Source organism: Stylophora pistillata, chromosome 7, assembly GCF_964205215.1.
Source record: "Stylophora pistillata chromosome 7, jaStyPist1.2, whole genome shotgun sequence".
In the NCBI taxonomy this organism is placed as follows: Eukaryota; Metazoa; Cnidaria; class Anthozoa; order Scleractinia; family Pocilloporidae; genus Stylophora; species Stylophora pistillata.
In genome coordinates, this window is record NC_142525.1 from 19,455,673 (window position 1) to 19,478,484 (window position 22,812).

The 22,812-nt window shown below is 37.5% G+C and overlaps 2 protein-coding genes and 1 long non-coding RNA gene across 3 annotated transcripts; 2 read left to right on the plus strand and 1 right to left on the minus strand.

Moving 5' to 3' along the window:
- Nucleotides 1–1,302: 1,302 nt before the first annotated feature.
- LOC111330850 (ras-related protein Rap-2b) lies at nt 1,303–2,609 on the minus strand. The gene has a single exon (XM_022935814.2). The coding sequence runs from the start codon at nt 2,338–2,340 to the stop codon at nt 1,789–1,791; it is 552 nt and encodes a 183-aa protein (XP_022791549.1). The 5' UTR covers nt 2,341–2,609; the 3' UTR covers nt 1,303–1,788.
- Nucleotides 2,610–8,470: 5,861 nt separating this feature from the next.
- Nucleotides 8,471–20,930, plus strand: LOC111330864 (uncharacterized). Its single transcript, XM_022935831.2, has 6 exons — nt 8,471–9,938; nt 13,472–13,942; nt 14,483–14,565; nt 18,017–18,251; nt 18,756–18,999; nt 19,744–20,930. The coding sequence occupies exons 1-6, from the start codon at nt 8,579–8,581 to the stop codon at nt 19,898–19,900; spliced, it is 2,550 nt and encodes an 849-aa protein (XP_022791566.1). The 5' UTR covers nt 8,471–8,578; the 3' UTR covers nt 19,901–20,930.
- LOC148726971 (uncharacterized) lies at nt 9,946–11,804 on the plus strand. The gene is made up of 2 exons (XR_015989807.1): nt 9,946–10,470; nt 11,736–11,804. It is a non-coding gene; the product is annotated as an uncharacterized LOC148726971 (long non-coding RNA).
- Nucleotides 20,931–22,812: the final 1,882 nt, after the last annotated feature.

Here is a 22,812-nt window from a genome sequence, read left to right on the forward strand (position 1 = left end):
TTTGCAACCTTCTAGTAAACAGGGTTCTAGAGTACCTTTAACATATTCTATGCTTTTTAAAATGTCAGCAAACGACACTTCTTTAAAACCATGATAATTACAAATGCAAGGTCAGTTTGTTGTAACAGGACAGGATTCATGGCAGGAAAAGGAACAAGAGGCTAAGGGACCATAAAAGAGTAGGTTGAACTTTGTGATAACCAAAGACACCCAAGAGTTCAACCAAGATTGTGAGAGTTGGAGATGGCCTAGCTGGTAGAGAGTTCAGCAAGTGATATGCCAGTATATTTTGGGATTAAGAAGCCTGACCCTTTGTTCAGTAAAGTTGTCTCGTATTTTCTTTTTTAAGAAAAATGTATGAATGTGCATTAAAATACTATTGGGAAAGTGAAATTATTTCAATGCAATCAAGTTTTCATTGCTTCTATGAAGAGAGCAGTACCAGTTGCAAACATTTTCTCTGGCTTGATTAAATATGAGTCACCTTTACACTTTGGAGACTGAGAAAGGTGAACATGATGTAAAGATGTCATCACTCGATTAAGAATTGAAAAATATCTCAAGACAGATAAAGCTGGCATGCACGTGTGTACTTCCAGTATATACTACTGTCTACCCTCCTGTTTCGTTCTGTTTATAAGCCACACAGCAAACTAGATTGTTCGTCTATATGTTATAATTATACATATAAATATTCATTTTCTTTTGAATTCTTTTCTTTATTTTTTTATTTTCCTCTCTTGTGCCCGCCTTGAATAGCCCTATAGCCACTTGTGGGCCCAAGCACTGTAATTTTCCTTATTAAGCTTAAATAAAATTTGTTGTTGTAAAGAATATATAGCACGAAACACAGGCTTCAGATGTTTAAATCCACACAGCACTGCTCACATTCTTCCATGAAATTTTCCTTGTTCTTACGGGCCCAGAAAGATACTTCCAAAATGTCCATGCATATTGTACATTACCCCATTGAGTAAGGTGCACTGATTGCCTGATCATTAGTTTGAACGTGAAACCCAAATATAGGGGAAAATATGTTGAGATGGCCACAAAAGCCATAAGTTAATGGGACACTGGCTTAAATTCTAAAAGAAACAGTTAATACTTTGGTAAAAAAAGGCAACATCGTTGAATTGTGAAGCATTTTAAATTAGGGTCTTTTTCGACAGTAAACCGAAGTCAGTCTCATCTAATCTAATGTTAAAAAATATCAACAATTTGACATCTGATTGCAAATGAAATACATAATTCCCCAAATGGTAAAATCCACAGTAAAAAGAAATAAAGGCAACACACGAAAACTTCCCTAGTGTAATTTTATTTAAAAACTTCATACGTTACAGTAATGTTATTAGTGGGTAAAGGTATTTTCTCTCGTACACTTCCAAATTAATGGACTCGAACACATCCGTTAAACTTTGGTTCTCTCGGATCAGACTCACATCAGACCCAAACTTTTGATAACAAAACGACCTGCATACAAAAATCGCGAAAGCAACTACTAGTTCGTATTGACAAAATATCAGAAACGTGCATCGAAACTATTCTTTTAAAAGTCATTTACATTAAAAAAAATATATAAGAAAAGAATTGACACTCTTACTCTAAAAAGTTTACATTATGGCGTCCTTCACAGTTATTCCACCTCCTGTATTCGTGTATCAGCAAATTATGTGGTTAACTCCTGACTCCTAACGTCCACACACTTTTTCCACGATAAAGACGAATTGAATTATATGTTGTCTTACCAAACTTGACTGCGACGCTTGGACGACGTGTCTATGACCGTTAAAGAACAACACAACAACCTCGTTTACTCGAAGAACTTTTCTGTGTGGTTTTCATTCGTCTAACAATCTCGGTGAATACCTCGTCAACATTGGTGTTGTTCTTCGCAGAGGTTTCAAAGTGCGGACAGCCCCATTCTTCCGCTAGAAGCTTCGCTTCGTTTGCAGATACTTCTCGTTCGTCAAATATGTCACTTTTATTTCCAACAAGTATCAGTGGCACACTGTCTGCATTTTTCACACGCAGTATCTGATCCCTCATGGGCTTTAAATCAGTGAACGTTTGCCGGTTTAAAAGAGAATATATTAAAAGAAACCCTTGACCATTTTTTATGTACAAATCCCTCATGGAAGCGAACTGTTCAGTGCCGGCAGTGTCTAAAATTTCTAATATGGAGGGATTGTGGTCAACGTCGATCTCCTTTCGGTAGAAATCCTCTATAGTTGGGTCATACTTTTCAACAAATTGTCCTGTGACAAACTTCACTGTAAGTGCACTTTTTCCAACTCCACCTGAACCCAAAACGACGACTTTGTACTCTTTCAAGTTCATAGTGATTCACAGGAGAATATGATATATGGCACCGACAATTTGAAACCAAACAATTCCACTGGGTAGAGGCTGCTCAAAAGCGCCACATGTGTCCTTAACAGGCTTGGGAAACTACGATTTTGGTGAAGTTCATCGGATACTTACTGAATTGTCTCACTGAATTTAAGTGCCGTGCAATGACGAACTTCTCACCCACACCAAGTATCGCTAGTCTGAATAATGTAAAACCTTATTATGGGCGTCGACGTTTCACAGATGGTTTCTGGGTAACGTAGCTCACCGTATTTTTCTGGTTTTTGGCACCAATGGAACCACAGGTGACCCAAGGTCTCTTTGAGAACCACACAAGGAACACAATTTGCATATCGATTTATAAGGATTTGTATGGGATTTTCTACAAGATATCCATAGAGATAGTTAAAAGTGAAAATATTAAATAGAAATGGCTTACCTTATTCCATACGTGTGTTGCTTGCTCCTGGTGTCGTTATTTTACCGATTTCACTTGATTTAAGCGGTTTTTTTTAATCCTGGTTTTCTCTTCTTCTTTTCTCTTTAAGAGAAAACCAGGATTAAAAAAAACCGATTAAATCAAGTGAAATCGGTAAATTAACGACACCAGGAGCAAGCAACACACGTATGGAATAAGGTAAGCCATTTTTATTTAACATTTTCACTTTTAACTATCTCTATGGATATCTTGTAAAAATCCCATACAAATCCTTATGAATCGATATGCAAATTGTGTTCCTTGTGTGGTTCTCAAAGAGAGCTTGAGCCGCCTGTGATGGAACAAATTATAATTAGTGCTAGTCCTAAATCGACTAATTTTCGACTGACATTTTTTATCCCGCAAAAAATCTTAATTCTTTTACAGTACGTTGGCTTTCTTAAGCCACGAAAAATGCGTCGGCTTCCGCCGAAAGGTAATTAATCTAATACTGTAGTCCCTTTGGTCAGGACTCAGCCACTAATTAAGGTATTATCGGTGAGGAGAGGGAGGTAAATTCAAGTCGGCAGAAGTGCCCCTTAGTATTCTAAAAGACCTCTTAATGCTCAATCTTCTTCACTATGGAGGAGACATGTACAGAATACCCATGAGAAGACTGCTACTTCTACTCTGTGGTGCGTCGCCATTTTGTATCTGAAGAATATGTTTAGTTTCCGGTCTGTATCCTATAATCTAGGCGGAAATTATATTTTGTCTCTACTGTCTACAAAAACGACTACTTATGGTCTTCACTCCTTTTCATATATGTCTTCAAAACTATGGAACTCTCTTCCGGACTCTTTTAGAACGTCTGACTTTTCTGATTTCAAGCGCAAGATTTTACAGTATGACTCTTTCTCATAGTTAAATTTTAGAATGTTACAATTTTACATTTTACATTTTAGTAGTATTTAGAATTATACTTGTAACTCGAAGATACTAGCTTATCCTTTAGCTACTCCAAATTCGAGATTAAATAAAGTATATGTATGTATGTATGTAGACGTTGTTACTCCACAACGAATCTTACTGAGGCTATAATACGCAGTTGAATTTATCAATATCATTGAAAGGGGGCGTATCACGAACCAGGGCTTCTTGAAAGGTGTGTTGACATGCTCTCTCGGAACTTTTTTACGTATATGACAAATTTTCGGCAGCAATTAACAGGTCGCAGCAACTTTCCCTGGAAGGAGCAACTTAACCGAGGATAGCCTGCATGGCAGGCAGTTTGTGGCAGGTTAGAGTAGTAGTCAGTTACACGTCACCTGAGAGATGAAGAAGAATTTTCTCCGAATTAACGCCGCGTCCAGGGATGCGGCACCATGCTACTCCTCTTCTCATATATAGTAACTTACGCATTTTTGGAAACGGGAGCACGTCACTGTAAATAACAAGCCTTTACTTCCGCCGGAAGAGGGACAGAGATTGACATTTCATGAAGTAGAATTTCTTATTATTTACTATTAGCAGTTTTCTTTTCAGCATCTTGTTAGGGGAAACAAAATCCTAAACTTGACTCGGGTTTAAAACGGGAAGGGACGGGCGGAGGAAGTTTGGGCAACTGCGCTTTTCTCTTTAATTCGAAAGGGTGGGAACTGAAACATTTGAAGGGAAAAGTGGCCGTGGGAGATCTTGCCTGTGTGTGTGCGTGTGTGTGTGCGTGCGTGCGCGTGCGTATGTGCGTGTGTGCGTGCGTGTGTGTGTGTGTGTTTCGGGAGGGGGAGATGTTGGATAAGGAGGGGGGAGGTGGGCTAGGTGGTGTTAGAAGGTTAGTCTGCACAAGGCGGACGAGAAAGTGCCGTTCAAGAGTTTTATTGAACCATAAGGAGTGCAAGCTCCCAATGATTTAAGAAATCTGAACCCCCAACCAATATTTGTTTCAAAATAAATTACATGGGGAAATATGAAGTGAACGTTATTTTTTTAACCGCTCCCCGGTTAGAGCGCCGGATCGTGTTGTGCCGGAGGTCGAAGGTTCGAGCCCCGGCCGGACCAACACTCGTGGTCTTAAAATAACTGAGGAGAATTTGCTACCTTTCTAGAGTATCAAGAAATGGATAGATATTCTAGTCTTCTCGGATAAGGACGAATAAACCGTAGGCTCCGTCTCCTGCAGGGCTAGGGGTAGGAGACTTTAATTTCCCACGCCCGAGATTACTGTGTGGGTGTCTAAACCATCTATTTATAGCTGAACTGGGGTACCCTGTATAAATATTCGTTACGTAATCGAACGTTTGCCAAAATACAACCAAACCTCGGGCGACTTAGAAAAACGTAGTAACAAAGCGTTTAGACCGACACCGCAGAAATAAGTTTTGGTGACGTCACAGTGGTCAGTGGTCATCAACTTTAGGCTGCCAAGCGCTTTCATGTGTTTGTAGACTGAGTTGGATGAAACATCGGCCTTTTGCGTGGTTTTAAGTTGGAAAATATCCATGATACTTCTTCTTGTTCATATATTTGATCCTTTGAATGGGTTTTTACTACTAAAACCACGTCTTAACAAATAGCGGTACAGTGGAGTCATTTTGTTTGGAGTTGTGTGCTGTTTGTTGACTTGTTTGTAAATGGCCGTCATTACGAAGCGCGATCGTGGTTCTTCAGTCGCCCTTGCCTTCAAAATTGTCAAAAACAGCGATAGTTATCCAGAGAAAGCAGGAGATTAGTTCTGTGAGATACTTTTCCAGCGAGGCTGAAGGCTGGTTGGATTTTTAAGTGTGTTTAATTAGCATAAGGCGATACGGGTAATTATCGTGTTGTGAAAATATTCACACTCACTTTGCGCCGACGTGTGGTGCCTTTCCACTTTTGAAATCATTTGCTTGGATGAGAATTTTACCTTTATAGACTGAGTTTTTGCCATTTCACCTTTCGGATTTTCTTTGCCTTTAAGAACGGGTGTCCGTAATGAAAATACGAAAACATTTGTTCATTTCATATACTTGCAGTTTTAACAACAAGTTATCTCTCGTGAACAGAATAACGCTTGTTTAGTTAATATGGTGATGTTTACAAAGGGAGCGGAAATCGAAGAAATTGTGAATTGTTAGCTGCGCCAAGGCTCGACAAAGATTATATAGGAGATTGATTGAGGGCGCTGAAAATATGTAATATTTGAGACCGTCCAACATGATCGGTTCATTTACAATTTATCTTTATTGATAGCAATTGATTGTAGATCTCTATTACATGTCTTTAGTAGGTTTGCTTGTACCTGTTGCTACAACTGCTACTTTAATTTCCCAAACAGCTCTATTTGTTTTATACGAAGGCATTTTCATTGAAAACCACTTTTTTATTACTAGTATTATTTTTTATGACTCAGTCATTTGAAACTTTTACAGGCACATGTATGTTTACCTGGCCCCGGTTGTTCAAAGGATGGATAACGCTATACACTGGATAAATCTCTATCCGGTGGAGAGCGCAGTACGTTTTGGTAACACTTATCCGCTGGATAGCGATTTATCTGCTGGATAGCGTTATCCGCCCTTTGAACAACCGGAGCCTGAAGTATATTCCACTATCTTGCATGTGCATTGCATTGATTTATGCAAATAATCAACTACTCTTCTTCTTCCATTCATTTTTCTAGATTAGCTTTGCTTTGCTTTACATGGTTTCTATGTGCTTAAGGAATCATGCACATCACAAGCTCTGAACATAGTAGAGGGGACTACTAACTATGCTCTGAACCACTGTACTAAAGGATAATTATGATCCCCATCAGTAATATTACATCGTATTCCCACTGAGCATCATTATGAAACATTCCTATTCGACTTGTAACCATTTTTTTTTCAAGGTGGCAGCATATATGTATATTGCTGAAACTAGTTGAGAATTTCTTATGACTACAACTAACGTAGCCATACCAGTGCTCCCCTCCCCAGTAATAAGTTGGGAAAAAGACATCTGTATGGTGTTATCATTGTTCATGTTTGGGAATATGTAATCCCTGATTTTTATTTGACTAGATAGGCACAGCAGTACACAGGCTAATTACAAGCTTTTGGTTTCTCCTCGTGACTTGGTGTTAACTGGGAATTGACAGCTGACTTAATCTACTCAATTTTCTCCTGAACATTTTTAACAAACAACTTTGACTTTAGAAATACTTCTGATACTTTCCCACTGACATTTCTAATTTGGAAAATTAATCAACATAATCATTATGTTCTTTACACCTCCATGAAAACCCAATTAGTGTTCTTCTTTTACAACTCAGCAGGCAGCTTCTGAATATAAGAAATCGAGTTTGGAAAATAATTGATTCATTCAAGGCTGTTGCAATATGAGAAAAGACAATACAGTGCTTTAATTATTCACATAAATGGATTAAATTATATTATAAATTATAATTATTTTACCTTACAGTACTTTGTGTTTTAAAAATTTGTTTTCTAGTAGTACCAAGATGGTAGAGTTACTTTGTGAATCAGGGAGCTAAATAAACCAGAAGTATTCTGTTAGCTCAGTACATTTTGTCACATATGGCAGTAAGTTAGTAAAGAAAGAAAAGAAAAAGCAAAAATAAATAAAATAAAATGATTAGTGAGGGAAGAGTGGCATAAAAAAAGGCATACTACAAATTATTCATAACTGTGATTGGGAAACAACACTTGTTGGGAAAGTAAAATTAAAGCTCAGAAAAAAAATTACAGCTCAGAACAAAAATTACAAACTAGGGTGGAAAGTGAAAACTTAATTTATTATCATTAAAATGGACATTTTGTACTTAAATTATACCTCGATTTATTCTTCCTCTAGTTGAGCCACTTTTTGTACTTTTGAGGGCCTCAGTCGTATACATGTTACAGTCGTAGGGTTTTTGGCAAACTATAATACATACACTGAATAACGAGTGGGGATAGGGTGGTCGTGCTAGACGGGCATGTTTTTGTCTTTTTCTAGGCAAATCTGACCGAAATGCCGTTGACATGCCGATTTATACGGTTCAAGCCATTGCTTTACAAACCTGATAGTGCAGCGTCCTCGGATCACTGCTTCAGCCATTCAAAAACCGTCTCATTTTTAGCCTTAGTGCATAAGCTTTTCTATAAACAAAACTTAGTTGCCACGGAGCCGCGAGCGAAAAACAACAATTTCATATCGTGTGCAACTTCAGTTCGGCTTTGACAAATTATATAATTGAGCTTAAGAACTATCCAAAAGGTGAGCCGAGTTTCAAGGCTAAGTTTACTGTATTCTTTCTAAGTTTTGCCTCTTTACGCTGTCGATTTGACTCACGGCGAAAAACATTGTAAAAGTTATCGGCATTTTATGGTTTAGTTGAGGGGTCCGCTGACTAGTAAAATACTGTATCGTGCCCTAAAAAACGTATTTCCGCGGTGTCGTTTATACCTTTGTTGTCTCAAAAGATTTGGAGCGGTTGTTTTTCTAGCTTGCGGACTTAATCAACTGTTCGTTGCTAGACGTTCAAAGTAAGCACATGTTAGTATTGACAGTGAACACATTTCAAATAAAAAAAGAAGAAAAAGTGAAAACAAATACTTTACCTGCAACAACAAAGGAAGTGCAAAAGCACATGCTAAGAACACATGCCAAATGCAGCTGTCTTACACACAGTTCATTCCGCTTTCATGATTGGTCAATCCACTGAGCCAGCGAGTACTTGATTGGACAGTGTTCATTGCTCCCATGACAATCCTTTGTGTTGTACTTTAATTTTAATTTAATATTTCTTCAGAACTTGATTTTTGTGATCGTTAAACTGACGAGGAAATGTATGCGATTGTAAGAGCCCTGTCTATTTGGTATCTCGTTGTTTTTATGTGCATTTTGTGGTCTGAAGCAAACCTAGAAGTTGCCTTGAATGATCCTTGCGCTTCGAATCCTTGTTGGAATGCTGGAAGTTGTATGAGGAATGGCTCTTACTTCACTTGCAGTTGTCAAGTCGGATTTCGTGGTCCGGCTTGTGAATTTCGTTCCACTGATTGCCCAGTAAACCCATGTGTTAATGGTGTTTGTAGTCTTAAAAGTGGCAACCCAAAATGTTACTGTACTCCAGGATTTACTGGAAAGTTATGCGATATTGACGAAGATGAATGCGCTTCTCAACCTTGCAAGAATGATGCTCTCTGTGTTGACGAAGTCAACGGCTACAAATGCGTATGCGGAGACGACACATATGGCCGTCATTGTGAGATTCATCAAAGTGACATAATGGAGTGCACATCACGATGTGACGAAAAGCCTTGCTGGCGAAATCGTTCAACTGTTATACCGGTAATTTGGGGATATGGCGTCAGTATCTGTAGCACTGGTCATTCTTGTTTTGGTGGTGAGAATGATACGGATGCAGACGTGTATGATACTTTTGTTGAAGTACAGCTAAAGCCTTTGCAGATTCAAGTAGGAGATACTCTTAATTTTACTGCTAATGAGGAAATTTTGTCTTATGTCGATGGATTTGTACCACACCGCGTCGTTGCTACAGACAAGGCTAATGCATTCCTAACCTGTAACGAGAGCAATGGCATTCCACTTGTAAATAAATCCACTGATAGTGTTTCTGTGGGCTTAGACATACTGAAAATTGGAAAGCACTATTTTATCGCCAATATAGATTCTACTTTCCGCTGCGACTTTGGCTTGCGACTTAATGTTAGTGTGAAAGAAAACAATTGTAGCCCTCCGTCCACCAGCGAGGTGTGCTCCGGCCGAGGGCAATGCTCGACAAACTTTAGTCTATTCGACTTCCGCTGCAAATGTTGTGGTGGATTTCGAGGAAAATTTTGCGAAAAAATCGACAATTGTTTCTCGAAACCTTGCAAAAATAACGCCCTGTGTCAAAACGTTGAGAGCTCAACCGACGGAAACACGCATGTATGTATTTGCAAGGCAGGGTACAAAGGACGGGACTGTTCTGAAGTCATCGACAAGTGTCTGTCCTCCCCATGTCAAAATGGTGGTCGCTGTATCCCAGAGGTGAACAACTTCACCTGTCAGTGCCTACGGGGCTTCAGTGGCAGGAACTGTGAAGTTGACATTGATGATTGTGCTTCAAGTCCTTGTTTGAATGGTGGCAGATGTGAGGATGGAGTTGGTTCTTTCCAGTGCAAGTGCCCTGCTGGGTTTACAGGTACCCATCAAACATGTGTCCTACTAAGTTCGGGTTTTTATACTTAAGCAACTAGCAGTCTAAGGTTATTTGAATAACTCGACACCACAAAAGTATAGATAACTTGTTAGGACCTAATACCCTTGTCAACTTATTTCTAGTGCTTGCTTGCTTGATTGTTCTAACAGTTTTGTTTTTTGTATGTGTAGGTGAGTGTTGTGTTTTAATCTGAAACCTTTGGGTCTCTTTGTGGCTAGCACCTGCCAATCTTTTTAACCTCAATGATAATTCTTTATGATACATGAAAAACTCCATCTGCGTCAAGTCTACGTCAACCCAGTTCATATGTTGCACCTGTAGATAAGCCATTTTGAGGGGGGCATTGGGGTCTATTCGACACCACAAAAGTATATGATTAAAACTGAAAACTGCATGTAAAACCATCCAAACTGATACATTTTCACACCCTTGTATTCAAAACCTTTATCAAACTGACACAGTGGTAACAAGTGGAGCATACAGAGGTTTTTGCAGCTATTTAGGATTGGTGGAGGTGCATGATAGTCTCCCTCGCAGCGGTTTTTTTGGATGTCACGCAACGCTCCCCCAAAAGAACGGCTGCTGACAACCGAACTACATTCCTTTCTCATTGTCCTTGCGGTTTGTTCGCGGTCTATTGAACAGACCAATCACATGTCAGAAAATCTGAATGACGTAAGGTTTCACGCGAAAATGTGGATGATCTAGCTATCATGTCGAGAGAAACACTGAAGAAATTTGTCAATGAGAGCTCAAAATGTTTCACATGTTCATCGTTGTGCCCTTGTAAAGATAGAGTATATATTTTTGGAAAAATTTCTCACAATTTCGTTGAAATTATAGAATCTACGCTTAACATAGACGTCAACTGCTACGCCAACGACAGGAACGCTAGATTGTTTGAGCGGTTGTTAAAGTTTCAGCGAGCAACTGAGAAAGTAGAAGCTAAAAACTGAACTGAAACTCTTTATTCGCACTACTTCGAGAGGTTACTATAGATTATAAAAGTCAGAATATATAAGAAACAGTAAATTAGATCAATAATCAAAACGAAATACAGGACGCCTTTCAATCGAGGCCAAGGGCTAAACGCTTGCTTCGACCTACAGATGGAGATCAGGAGGAAAAAAGCACGTGCTTGCCGTCAACAAACTGGGCGAAGGCTTCGAGAACACTGCAATTTAGGTCGGCCAACGTCTCCTACACTACTTGTACTTCTTCATTTGCCAGTCCGCTGCTAGCAGGAGTGAACCCGATTAGTTATGTTCGTGGCTTCTTATCACCGGTACAGGAAATCGGCCCGAATTATCGAGTGTTTCCGCACGTTGGTACAACGCAACAACGATAACAATAATATGACCACTTTAATCGGTAACATGGTCAAACACGAGCGGGAATCTAAAGCTCTCTATTAACGATTTCCCGGATCCTGTAGGCAGCTTAACAAAAACATCTTCTTTCTCGACTAAAACTTTTCTAATTGCAAGCTTCTGGTGAGCATTAAGCTCGAAAATTTTGAACTTTGACGACGCTTTGCGAAAAGCTCCTTCAAGCACCGCCATTTGTTTTGTGTTTTCCACATGAGGATCGCGATAGAAAACGATTTCTGATTGGACGAGTCTCAAAAGGTGAGTCTGGCGCGAAAAGGTTCCGGAAAATGGAACCCGAGCTGTGATTGGCCAATTTGGAGAAAGGAATGTAGTTCGGTTGTCAGCAGCCGTTCTTTTGGGGGAGCGTTGCGTGACATCCAAAAAAAAAAACGGCTGCGAGGGAGACTAGGTGCATGATTGCCACTAAAAAAAAAAAGAAAACTGAAAACAACATTGTATACCAAAACCCAAAACCCCATTAGTATTTTTGATAACCAAAATACTAAATGCTGAAAAAATGTAAAATCTGCAAACTGCAATGAGCACCAAAATAAAAAACTTGAACTTTTTTGGCACAAAAACCACAATTCTGATCTAAAAAATAGCCACAACCACAAAACAGGAAACCGCAAGGCCCCCCTCCATTTTGTGCAATCCCCTTTAAGATTTTTCTGTACATAAAAATGCTTAGATTTAGCAAACAGTGTGTTTCTGTTCAGTCTGGGATGTTGGATCAGAAAAAGTCTCATTTTTTCTCATATATATTCCCTATGTTGTAAAAGCATGATTTTGTGCATGAGTGATCCTGTGGTACATCTGCACCAACTTGGATTTTGCCTTGCAGCTGAAGGAATCAAAGAAAGCTCAAGGCAAAAGAGAAATAGAGAAATGGCAACTGTGAAGTTACCTTTGTCCATTTTTATTATCTTAAAGCAAATGAACAAGTGTAAAACTGTATGCGCATATCTTGTTTGTCACCTCTCAGTTACAGTCCAAATATCAAAGAGTTTTTTCTCTGGATTGTCTTCTCTGAGTATTTGAGGTAGACACCTTTTGTCCTTTGCTGAATGTTTTCTTTGGCCAAGGAACAATTGCCACCTTTTGCCACATATGTGACATCATCTTTTGAATAATCCACAGGGATAAATTGATGGCTTGATGAGTACAGACACTTTTCACTGCAAAATTTTAACAGGCTTACTTCCTCTAATTTTTTCTTTCCTCACTCCTACAGTCTTTTTCAAGTGCAATCCTTTTACTTATCCCAATAACTGAAATCCTGTCACCGGCCAGGGTGATAGCTAAAGATGTTTTTTCTTGGGTTGATTTGTTAATAAAGTAAACTACTCTAATTACACAAGTCATGTAGTTTATTGCAGGCGAAGATTAACTAAGATTATGCACAAAAGAAAGATAAGTCACATGTCTCTATAAGAGCAATTGAAATTTTTCTATTGATTGACTCTCAGATTGTGAGTGACCTTTTTGTATAACTTTGAGGTTTGCATTACTTCTTACTGTTTTAAGCGAACGGAGTGGAATGTGCTATTTTAGGGAACCACTGCAACAGAAATCTTGCAAGCAGACAACTTAGCCACTGTGTAGCAATTGTGGTCAACCACTGACACAAGTTCTTTATTTGCACATTCTCAATGGACGATATGCTATTAGGGATGGATAATGGATATTAACAAATCCAGCTCTGAAACACACAAACTGAACCTTTCTTTTTCATTGCTCTAAACAATGTTTCTTTCTGGGTTTAAATTTTTTTCTGGATTATCCCTGTAGTGGTGCAGAAACTATGCAGCCATGTGCCCCAACAAAGTCAACAACACCTTGATAGTTAGGACTTGATATGTACTAAACATGAAATAGAGACTGAAGCTTACTGTTTAATTTGTTGGTTAAGTTTACTGTTCAAACTGAAGTTTTATTGTAATTTTTTCAATGGACTGGATAACAGAATAACTCACTGCAGATTAAGGACTGAGGTCGTTATAGTGGAGATAAATCTGACATCAGCTGGATTAAAGAAACAGCCAAAAAAAAATTAAATGGAAATTGCATGCAGTTTATGACATGTGAGAAATCTCTGTCTGGGACAGTGCAGGGTGGGTAAAGTGTTTTTTCATTTTCTTTTAGGTTCTCATTGTGAAGTTGATATAGATGAATGTTTACATTCTCCTTGTGTTCATGGTACATGTACTGATCAAGTAAATGGCTTTAAGTGCCATTGCTCACCTGGATATGCAGGGTTCAAATGTGATTACAACCTCAAGGAATGCCTTTCCAATCCTTGTCAGAATGGAGGAAGCTGTATTGATGAAGTGGGTGGCTATAGATGTGATTGTGGTTTGGGATACAGAGGGGATCATTGCCAGATTGATATAGACCTCTGTCAGGAGCCCATGATGTGCATCAATTCAATATCTTGTCAAGACAAAGGTCACAGTGTCAAGTGCTTCTGTAAAGCAGGTTTTACAGGTTACAACTGTGCAGTTAATATTAATGACTGCCTCTCTTATCCGTGTAAGAATGGTGGAATATGCAGAGACAAAGTAAATGATTTTGAATGTATCTGTCCTCATGGGTTTTCTGGAAAAACATGTAAAGGTAATTAAAAGTTTTTTAGTTTTTCTTTGTTACTATTATACAGGGCTCAAAATTAAAAGAAAGGTTCAGTTGCCATTTTGCGACTTGATACGTAAGTATAGTTGCAAGTTCATGAATTTTAGTCGCAAAAATCCAGCGGTTTGACAAACAAAAATATAAGCCTGCAATACACATGAATAAGAGACCACTGCAATGGCAGCCATTCAAGGTAATGGGTTGAGTGCACAACATTGCAGATAAATTAGGTACAATTTTACCCTATATCTTCAAATGTCTTTGATAATCAAGGCACACAACAATATATTTTTTAATTTCTTTATTTATTTCAGCAAAAATAGTGGCAAAGTAGCGACTACTGGCTTTTTTATTCTACTCACAAATTTGCAACTCCTCAGGAAGTTTTACAATGTAGTCACAAACATAAAAATCAAGTCGCAAATGCGACTGTATTGGTTGCAATTTCGAGCCCTGATGTATTATAAGTTGGAATATAAAAGTGTTGTCATTGTTTTGATGGGATTGGTATCTACACATTTACAGGGTCTACAGAAGCAACATCAGTCAAACATTTTGAACGACAGTTTTCCCTCAAGTTAATGACTGAAGATTGCAAACTTTTAAAGGTACTTCATAACAAACATTTATTATCAATATGACTAGGCAGTTATGGAACAACATCATAACCGATGCAGCTCATCCTCTTTATGACCTTCTTCCTCCACAAAGATCACATTTTTTAAGAAGCAGGGGCCATGATTTTATCTTGCCACATGTGAGAACCAAGAGGTTCAAGCGATGCTTTATTAATAGATGCTTCATTTAATTTTAAGTCTATTTTAACTGTATAGTAGTACATGTATTGAATAGAAGCATAGAATTTGACCAGTCCATCAAAAGGTTTTAAGGCTGGGATGCTATTCAAAATTAAATCATGAAATACCATAATTTTTACATTAAGCCAGCAGAAATCCAGACTGGGACTGGCAGTCATGTGGCAAGCTGTTACATGTCTGGTCAAATTAGTGGTGTTTATTGTCAAAAGTAAAAGTGAGATAGAAAAAAGAAGCTGCGATGGCCTTAACTTGAGTAACACAGCAACAAGTAACAGAGTAAGGCACTATGGTCTTGAAAGTAAATTATTTCATGCCTCTTTGGAAGCTTTGGAAGCTATCTCTTGAAGTGAGGCTGAACACTTAATGAAATAATTTGGATATATCAACAAAGTTGAAATGGTAAATTGGCCACCATAACAATTACAAAAGCTGACGTTTCGAGCATTAGCCCTTCATTGGAGCGAATAGAGGAATTGTGTGTTGTGTGTGCTTTTAAAGGCAGAAAATGGAGCTACGTTATTGGTGGGAACGTGGCAAGGAGAAAAACACGAATAAATTAGTGGAATGAAAAGCGTTTGTTGATTCCTGTGGGATTTAGACGGCCAGTTTGAAAGATGAGCTTTTGTTCAAGAGTTTTCTGGCTTTCCGTGCTACCTAAGTGTAAGGAAAGACCACAGTTTGCCATGTGTTACTTAGAATGGTTAGGTAAATTAAAATGTCTAGCGACTGGTTTTGATGTGTCCTTGTGTCCTTGAAGGTGTTCTGGGAATGTTGTGAATGAAAGGACATGTTTTGCATCGTGCACGAGCGCATTTAAAAGTGCCTGGTTGGTCATTAGTCTGAAAAGAACTTCTGACCAAAATATTGAATTGTCCTTTCATTCACAACACTGATAAAATATCGGGACCTAAACAATCCATTAAGATCACCGATCACTTCACGTGCACCTCCGCTAATGTAATCTATTGCATAACTTGCACTTATTGCAAAAAGATATACATCGGCGAAACAGGCAGAAGACTAGGTGACCGATTCCGAGAACACCTTCAAGACGTGGAAAGGAATGACACTATTAGTGGTCAGCATTTTGAGTTTTTCAGTGTTGACATAACTTGACATGTGGTCACCCAAAGGCATGAATTTTTGGGAAAACTTTGGGATTAAGAAAAGCCTACTTCATTTTTATGGGAATGTGCCTTCTTTGAACGATTAATGGGGTATGTAAACTTTACTGATTGTCTTGAAATTTGGTCTGACGACTCTCAAGATACTATTTGGGGGAATTCTGTTTTTCAAAATGGATCTCCTGCAATGGCCTCCAATGTGATGTGTATTGATAAAATTTTGATTAGCAGACTTGACAGATAGGTTGCAAAGCAACCAATAAGAATATTGAAAAATCCCCACATAGTTTTGAAGCCCAACCCCTTTAGGATTGAAATTGTGCAGATATCTTATTTGTGCAGTCAGATTTGATATGCGCTTAATTCATTCAGTTAACATCAACCATTTTGGATTGTCCCTCCCCATTTGGTTTACAATTAGACCAGTGGTTACCAACAATGGTTACCCATGCATCTTTTAATTTTGCCTGTTAAAGATAAATAATTTTTATCTTATTGCAATTCCATTCTTAGTTAGAGACTTTTGATTCAGGATATTCGGTCATTGTGCATTTTAAGATATTCTTCTATTCTGCTTCTATTCTTCCACTCCATCATTCTGTTGAATAATGCAAGGAATCATATTTTGCAGCTTGCTTGCTTCACAAAGTTAGCAGCTCTTTTTGGCATAGGTCGCTGACTCCAACTGTAAAATGCTCTCTTTTGAAAAGAAAAAATTTGCTAAAAGCTTACATGATGTGCAGATCATGTCTATTGAGGTATATCTGCAAGGAAAAGTTTTGAGTTCAATTATGCATTGGTGGATGCCACTGTGAAATAATTTTGAGATGTTTATTGTCTTTTGTAGTGTTATGTATGGGAAGAACTGAAAAGACTATATCTTCAGATCTACACGATTTGCAGATTTAAACAGTACACACTCTCTCTCTTTAAAGAAGAAAAATTTCCCCAAGTTTTATTATACCTCAATTACACCTACTAAGATATTTCTGCAAGGTAAACATCTGCCTTGAATTACTCATGATCATGAAAGGATTGTTAGATGGTTATCTCTTCCTACTTTTTTCTGCGGTGTTGCGTCAAGAACTGAAGACATAATGTGCAATTGTGAATTTTGAGCAACTAAGATTAAGTTCAGAATTCTATTTTTACACTCAGTCACTCATCTCGACAACACGTGGCTTTGCCTCCTATAGAAAGCAGTTGCCACAAAAAGTGTGGTTGATGGTTTTGACTTTTTTGCAAGGGATGTAGCAGGGTCTGTGACAGCTTATAAGAATTGATTGCTCTGAAGTACATTGTATTTGTTAGCTTTCATAGACAGCAAATTGCTTCAATCTGTTCTCTGAACAGATGGAAACTCAGCCATTTTAATAGGGACCTTAAGAAACCGCGACGGCAATGAGGACGTGGAAAAACAAGAGATCTAATTGGCAGAACAATAGCTCAGCATGTGCATTTTTAAACTTTGTACATTTCTTAGCCGTCCTATGCAAAACAACAACGTGAAATCACCAAAATTTGCATCGTCTGTGAACCAAAACCACGACGGCAAATTATTTTAATTTCCATTTGGACTCAACGGCTACTTTATACGTCATGCTGAAGTTGAGCTGTGGCGCTGTATGAAACAGTAAGCTCCTGCAGCCATTTTTGAAATTCTAACTAAGAGTAGAAATTCATTTTTAATCGAAGTCTTCCTTGGCATCGCCGTCATGGTTTCTTAAGGTCCCTAATGTTTACAACTTTCAAACCCCTTAGCACTATCATCCTTGTCATCCATTATGGCATGCGAGGCCTCCAACAAATCATTATTACCAGTATAATCATCCTTTTGATTAAGTATTTGGTGGGAACATGCGGATTCCTCTGTAATTTAGAATAACTGTATTTTTATTTAGTACTGAATGGGGTCACTTCAACTGATAGCTTTTACTCATTATTTAGTGCATTGAGTAAAAAATTGTTTAAGTTCCCCTCTCAGTCTAACTTGTGTAACTGAAGAGTTGAAATTTTCAAAACCTTGTTTGTTTGTCATATATCATAATGCTTAAAGTATATAGAGTTGTTACCTTTAGTTAATATTTGCAATTTATTGTTTGTTTATTACTCTCTAGGACTCCCAGGATATGATACACATAAACCAGGGTATAGCTTCCAACATGGCAAAATCCTGCAGTTGCAGTTTTGATGAAGGGAACATAGTAAATGAGTCTGTAATTCTCCAGTGTAGAGACAGTATCAGTGCTGAAGTTAGCATGGAGATAAAGCCAGTTAAAGAAAAATCAGTTAGTGAACTGATTTGCCAGTTTTACATTCTTCTTAACCAGAGCAAGAATGTTATAGACTTGGGTAAGTTTGCTAATGTGACACCAGTAGTTCTTGAGTGGTACTGTGGTACTGTACCAACCACATGAAAGCAAGTTCAATTACTTTCCACCGGTGAATGGCTGTAATTGTAATGATAGTGGTGATGAATAAATGTTAACTTCTTTGTTTATTTTTTAGAGTCATTATTAATTGTAGAAGCTGTCAATTGAAGATCATGATCCTTGATTGATAGCTTGACCTCACAATCAATATTCATTAGTATCTTTAAATTTGAAGACAAAGGATTTTATCTCCATGAAACAAAATATTATATTCTCTTTTATGTGTTATTTACCATGATGAGTAACCACAACCTATTTTACATTTATTTATGATTTTACTTTCATACATCATTTTAACCACAATGAACAACACATCTTTAACTAAAACACTCAACTTTGTTGAAAATGTGACAAAATGGTTCACTCATAGGATGAAAACATGCTTTTTTGTACTTTTTGGAAACTTATACTGTTATTTTTATAGGCTACAACTCATATGCAGTGAGGGTTCTTAGTGATGTGTCAGCATGTGGTGCCATCAATGTCACTGACAAGGGCACAGTTCAGGACAGCAATACTCAAGAAGATGAAGACACAAGTAGTTCAGGCGACATTGCTGTTACTGTATCATCTACATGTGCTGCCCTTGGCCTTATTGCAGCTGCTGTTGTAGTTTGCTTAAAGTGCCGAAGAGCAATTCCTCCTTCAGGCAAAAAATCTTCCTCTAAGTAAGTGTACAGTAGTCTCTTATTGGTTTGTTATTTATACATAGATGTTCATATAATATATTATCTTGAGTTGCAGAGTGCTCTAAACCGGTGGAGCTATATAATTCATTGAATGATAAGGGAAAATTATAACATAGCCCTACAGATATATATAAATGTATCATTTTGATTATTATTATTATTATTATTATCATTATTATTATTTAGAGATGAAACTCTACACAGATCTTAGCTCTTTCTTACAAACACTTCCACACAAAGCTTAACAAATTGGGATTTAAAAGATGCAGTAAAGAAATTCTGTTATTTTGGCTCAGTAACTACTGAAGGCGTTTTGCCACTTCCATCTCCTTTCATTTTCAGAAAGTGAAAAATTACGAACAAATTGTTCGAGAATGAAAGGGGGCAGTTGAGAATGCTGTTTTACCAGGCTGCATGTGAACAGTTAACAGTCAATTGGTTGTTGTTTTGGTAAAATTTGATTTATCTTAGTAAATACAGATTTTAGTACAGTGGCCAATGAGAGTGACTCTTAATTATTTATGCTGTTCAGTAAATTATTTCTTCAATGAATGTTTAATTAGTAATGTACTTGGCTTCACTAGAGAAAGTTGCATTAACTGTAATATCAATTAAGTTTTTGTAGATCTGAGAAGTTAAGCATATGTACACAATATATACTCGATATGTAACTGTGAATTTGGCTGCAATAATTTGGCGGATTTGTTTTTTTTCTTTTTACAGAGGTGAGAATCAGCTGATAGAAGACCTGAGTGCTGATCTACTTACTGCTGTTGCCCCTACTCCCAAGTCCATGTATCGCACTAGTGGTGGTTATCATAACATGGCTTACTCTGGACGATTTAATCCTGAAAACCCAGTTAAATCCCGCAGAGTGTGAAGTGACCTTGGAATGTTTGCTTCATATCTGATAGTTTTATGGCTGGTGTATGAACATTTACCATGTAAATAGTGATATGAAAATCGCTCAGTACCTTTTTGTAGATACTAGCAAAGAAAAAGAGTTTTTTTATAAATTTTGGATGCAAGAAATACACAAAGGTTTGTCTTTACACCATTTCCTTTGAAGAATACAGGAACTATTATTTATGTCATCAGTGTGAGAGTTCTTCCTTGGTAGGTGGAGTTATTGTGATTTTATTGTAGTAAAGGCTGACAAGTGGAGTGTATTGGAATTTTGAAAAGGATGAGATAACACATTTTCCATCATTTGTTATCTTTGAATTGTTTTGATTGGATTCAATAGATGCTTTGATCAGCTGAACACTGGAAAAGTGTCTTATTGGTAGACATATGTGATATCTAGTGAACAAGCACTACATGTATATGGTGTCAAGGGGGGACGTATATTGTAAACAGGAAGGAATGAGTTTCCCGTAAGAAAGCTTACTTTACTCCAAATCCAGAGAAACATACTGAACAGAAAAATCCCCAAGTATTTCCTATCAACTACAACTCAAACATGACTGTTTTGTATTATGAAACTTCTAAATGGCAATTAACAAAAATTCAATGCTTTTAGTTGTCCATTTGCGTGAACACGCGGGTCTGAACTTTGTGTTAGAAGAACTCTAGGTGGTGACTTTTAACCTTACTCTCCTGTCTATTCTCAGTGATTAATTTTATTTTCTTTGACTTTTATTTTCTTAGTGAAAACCTAAGTTTTAAGTAACTTTTGCGGACTGAGAAAAGCTAATTCATTTATAGGTGCAGCTCAGATACGTTCCTTATTTGAATACTTCATCTTGGTTTTGTAAGAGAGGTAGTCAGGAAAACACAAAACCAATCGTTTGTATCACTTGTCAACCTTTGTTTATAGTTTGCATGATTTTATTATGAATGTTAATAATTTTTTGGTTTTTACATGGACATGCATTTTGTACTCTTAATTAAAACAAAAAAAAACGGCACTACTGCATGTTTGTTTAATTGAGATCCCTGTTCAAACTGTAAGAATATTAAGTGCTTATCTGGAAATCGACCTTGTTATAACTAGAACAATTCTGAAAATAATCTCAATGGAGGTCTGCAAATTATCCGTTTACAAATTTGGAATGGTAAGGATGATGGGCGAATAGTGAAATATGTGGCTCCATAGTAACAAATGTACGCGGTTCCCGTTGGTGATGCAATTTTTACATGGCATTAGCATCAAAGGATAAAAAATCAAGCTACTAATGAGCCTTGTAAGTATCTGGGTAAGTTAATGAAGGAAGGAAACTGAAACTTAACAGTGATTAATTTTATTTTCTTTGACTTTTATTTGACTTTTACCAGTGTTAACTGGTCTTTTTGGTATCCGCTAGAAACCAAAGGCGCACCAACATAAGCCCAGTTTTACGCAGTGATAAAAAAAGGGTGAAGACAAAGATGAAAAACAGAAAACGTTGCAGATAGTTTTCAAAACGGATAAAAGTTCCAATTTATGGGCAAAGTTCTTTTTGCTTTTGACAAAGTAGAAGAACATTTGACAAACAGACAAGAACAGTGACCAGCGATATTCTATAACTAACTTCCGAGTCTAAGCTTCTTCAACTACAGGTTTATGTCCTTTAATTGTCCTTTCTTCCAGCAAGCAACGCTTTCAAGGAGACGGCTACTCTTTTCATTAGTCCATTATGATCCGATTCCATGGCTGAGTTTGGTTCATAAGACAATTTTCAAACAGTTTCTCTCAAATTAAGCAACATAAAGTACGACAATTATCTCAGTTCAACTTTGGTCGTTCACTGGTTATGATTGAGTGAAAACTGATGCGTTTATTTTAACCAGTTAGACCGTTTTATGTGTTGAGACCATTTCCACCAGTCGTGATATGGTACTGTAGTTCAGCTCATTGCGGACACATGGAGAGCGTTAACGATGCTAAACGACTAATTATCAGTTTACAGTAGCTTTGTACATGTTATTTCTTTATTCTTGATGAATTGCATTTTTGAACACACTTTTACCAAAGGGAAAGGTATTTTGCGTTTTTATGAGCAAAAAATCGGGACTTTTACAGTGACACGAACTCAACCGGGGCCACCCAACGTTTTTTGGCCAATTACAAGACGAGTTTAAAACAAAAAAATTGAAGTTCGTTCATCAACGGTCAAATTAGACTGCTCGTTTGACTGGAGTCGATGTGAAGACATGCGAAAGCTTCTAGTTTTTTTACGGTGAAATAAATATGTTGTTTATTTCGTTTACGGTATAAGCGAATAAATATTTACCTAATAGCGGCCGGTAATTTTGAAGACTGAACAGCCTCAACGTACGTAAGTAAAGAATAATGCTGGGTAAACCAATGACATTTATTTTTCGAAACACGGTCTGGAATGTCGGAGACAAGAACTTGTATAATTTACCGAGTATTGCTGCCGGGAATTTTGAAGATTGAACGAACTCAACGTAAATTTACCAAATTACGGCTGAGTAAACTTTTATAATAAAAATTTTTCGAAATAGGGTATGAAGTTTTGAAGAAGAAAGCTTGTATAACTTACCGAATTTTGGGGCCGGGAAGTTTGAAGACTGAAAGGACTCAGACTTAAAGAAATTTACTAAATTACGAACGAGTTAACTTACAAAATATATATTTCGAAACACGGTCTGGAACGTCGAAGAAGAAAGCTTACATAATTTACGGAATAATGCGGCTGGGACTATTGAAGACCAAACGGACCCAATACAAATGTATTTGGGGAATTGACACGGCCTGAGATTTTGAAGACGAAACGGTTTTACCTCAAATCAGTAAATGTTTGAAATACTTCCCGACTTTCAAACTACAACGCAAACAGAATCAAC

Bases quoted from the DNA above. Each gene is read 5' to 3' on its own strand.
- LOC111330850 (XM_022935814.2), bottom strand. From the start codon at position 2,340: ATGAACTTGAAAGAGTACAAAGTCGTCGTTTTGGGTTCAGGTGGAGTT.
- LOC111330864 (XM_022935831.2), top strand. From the start codon at position 8,579: ATGTATGCGATTGTAAGAGCCCTGTCTATTTGGTATCTCGTTGTTTTT. The intron at 13,943-14,482 runs GTAATTAAAAGT...ACACATTTACAG, and splicing joins TTCTGGAAAAACATGTAAAG to GGTCTACAGAAGCAACATCA. The intron at 14,566-18,016 runs GTACTTCATAAC...ATTACTCTCTAG, and splicing joins AAGATTGCAAACTTTTAAAG to GACTCCCAGGATATGATACA.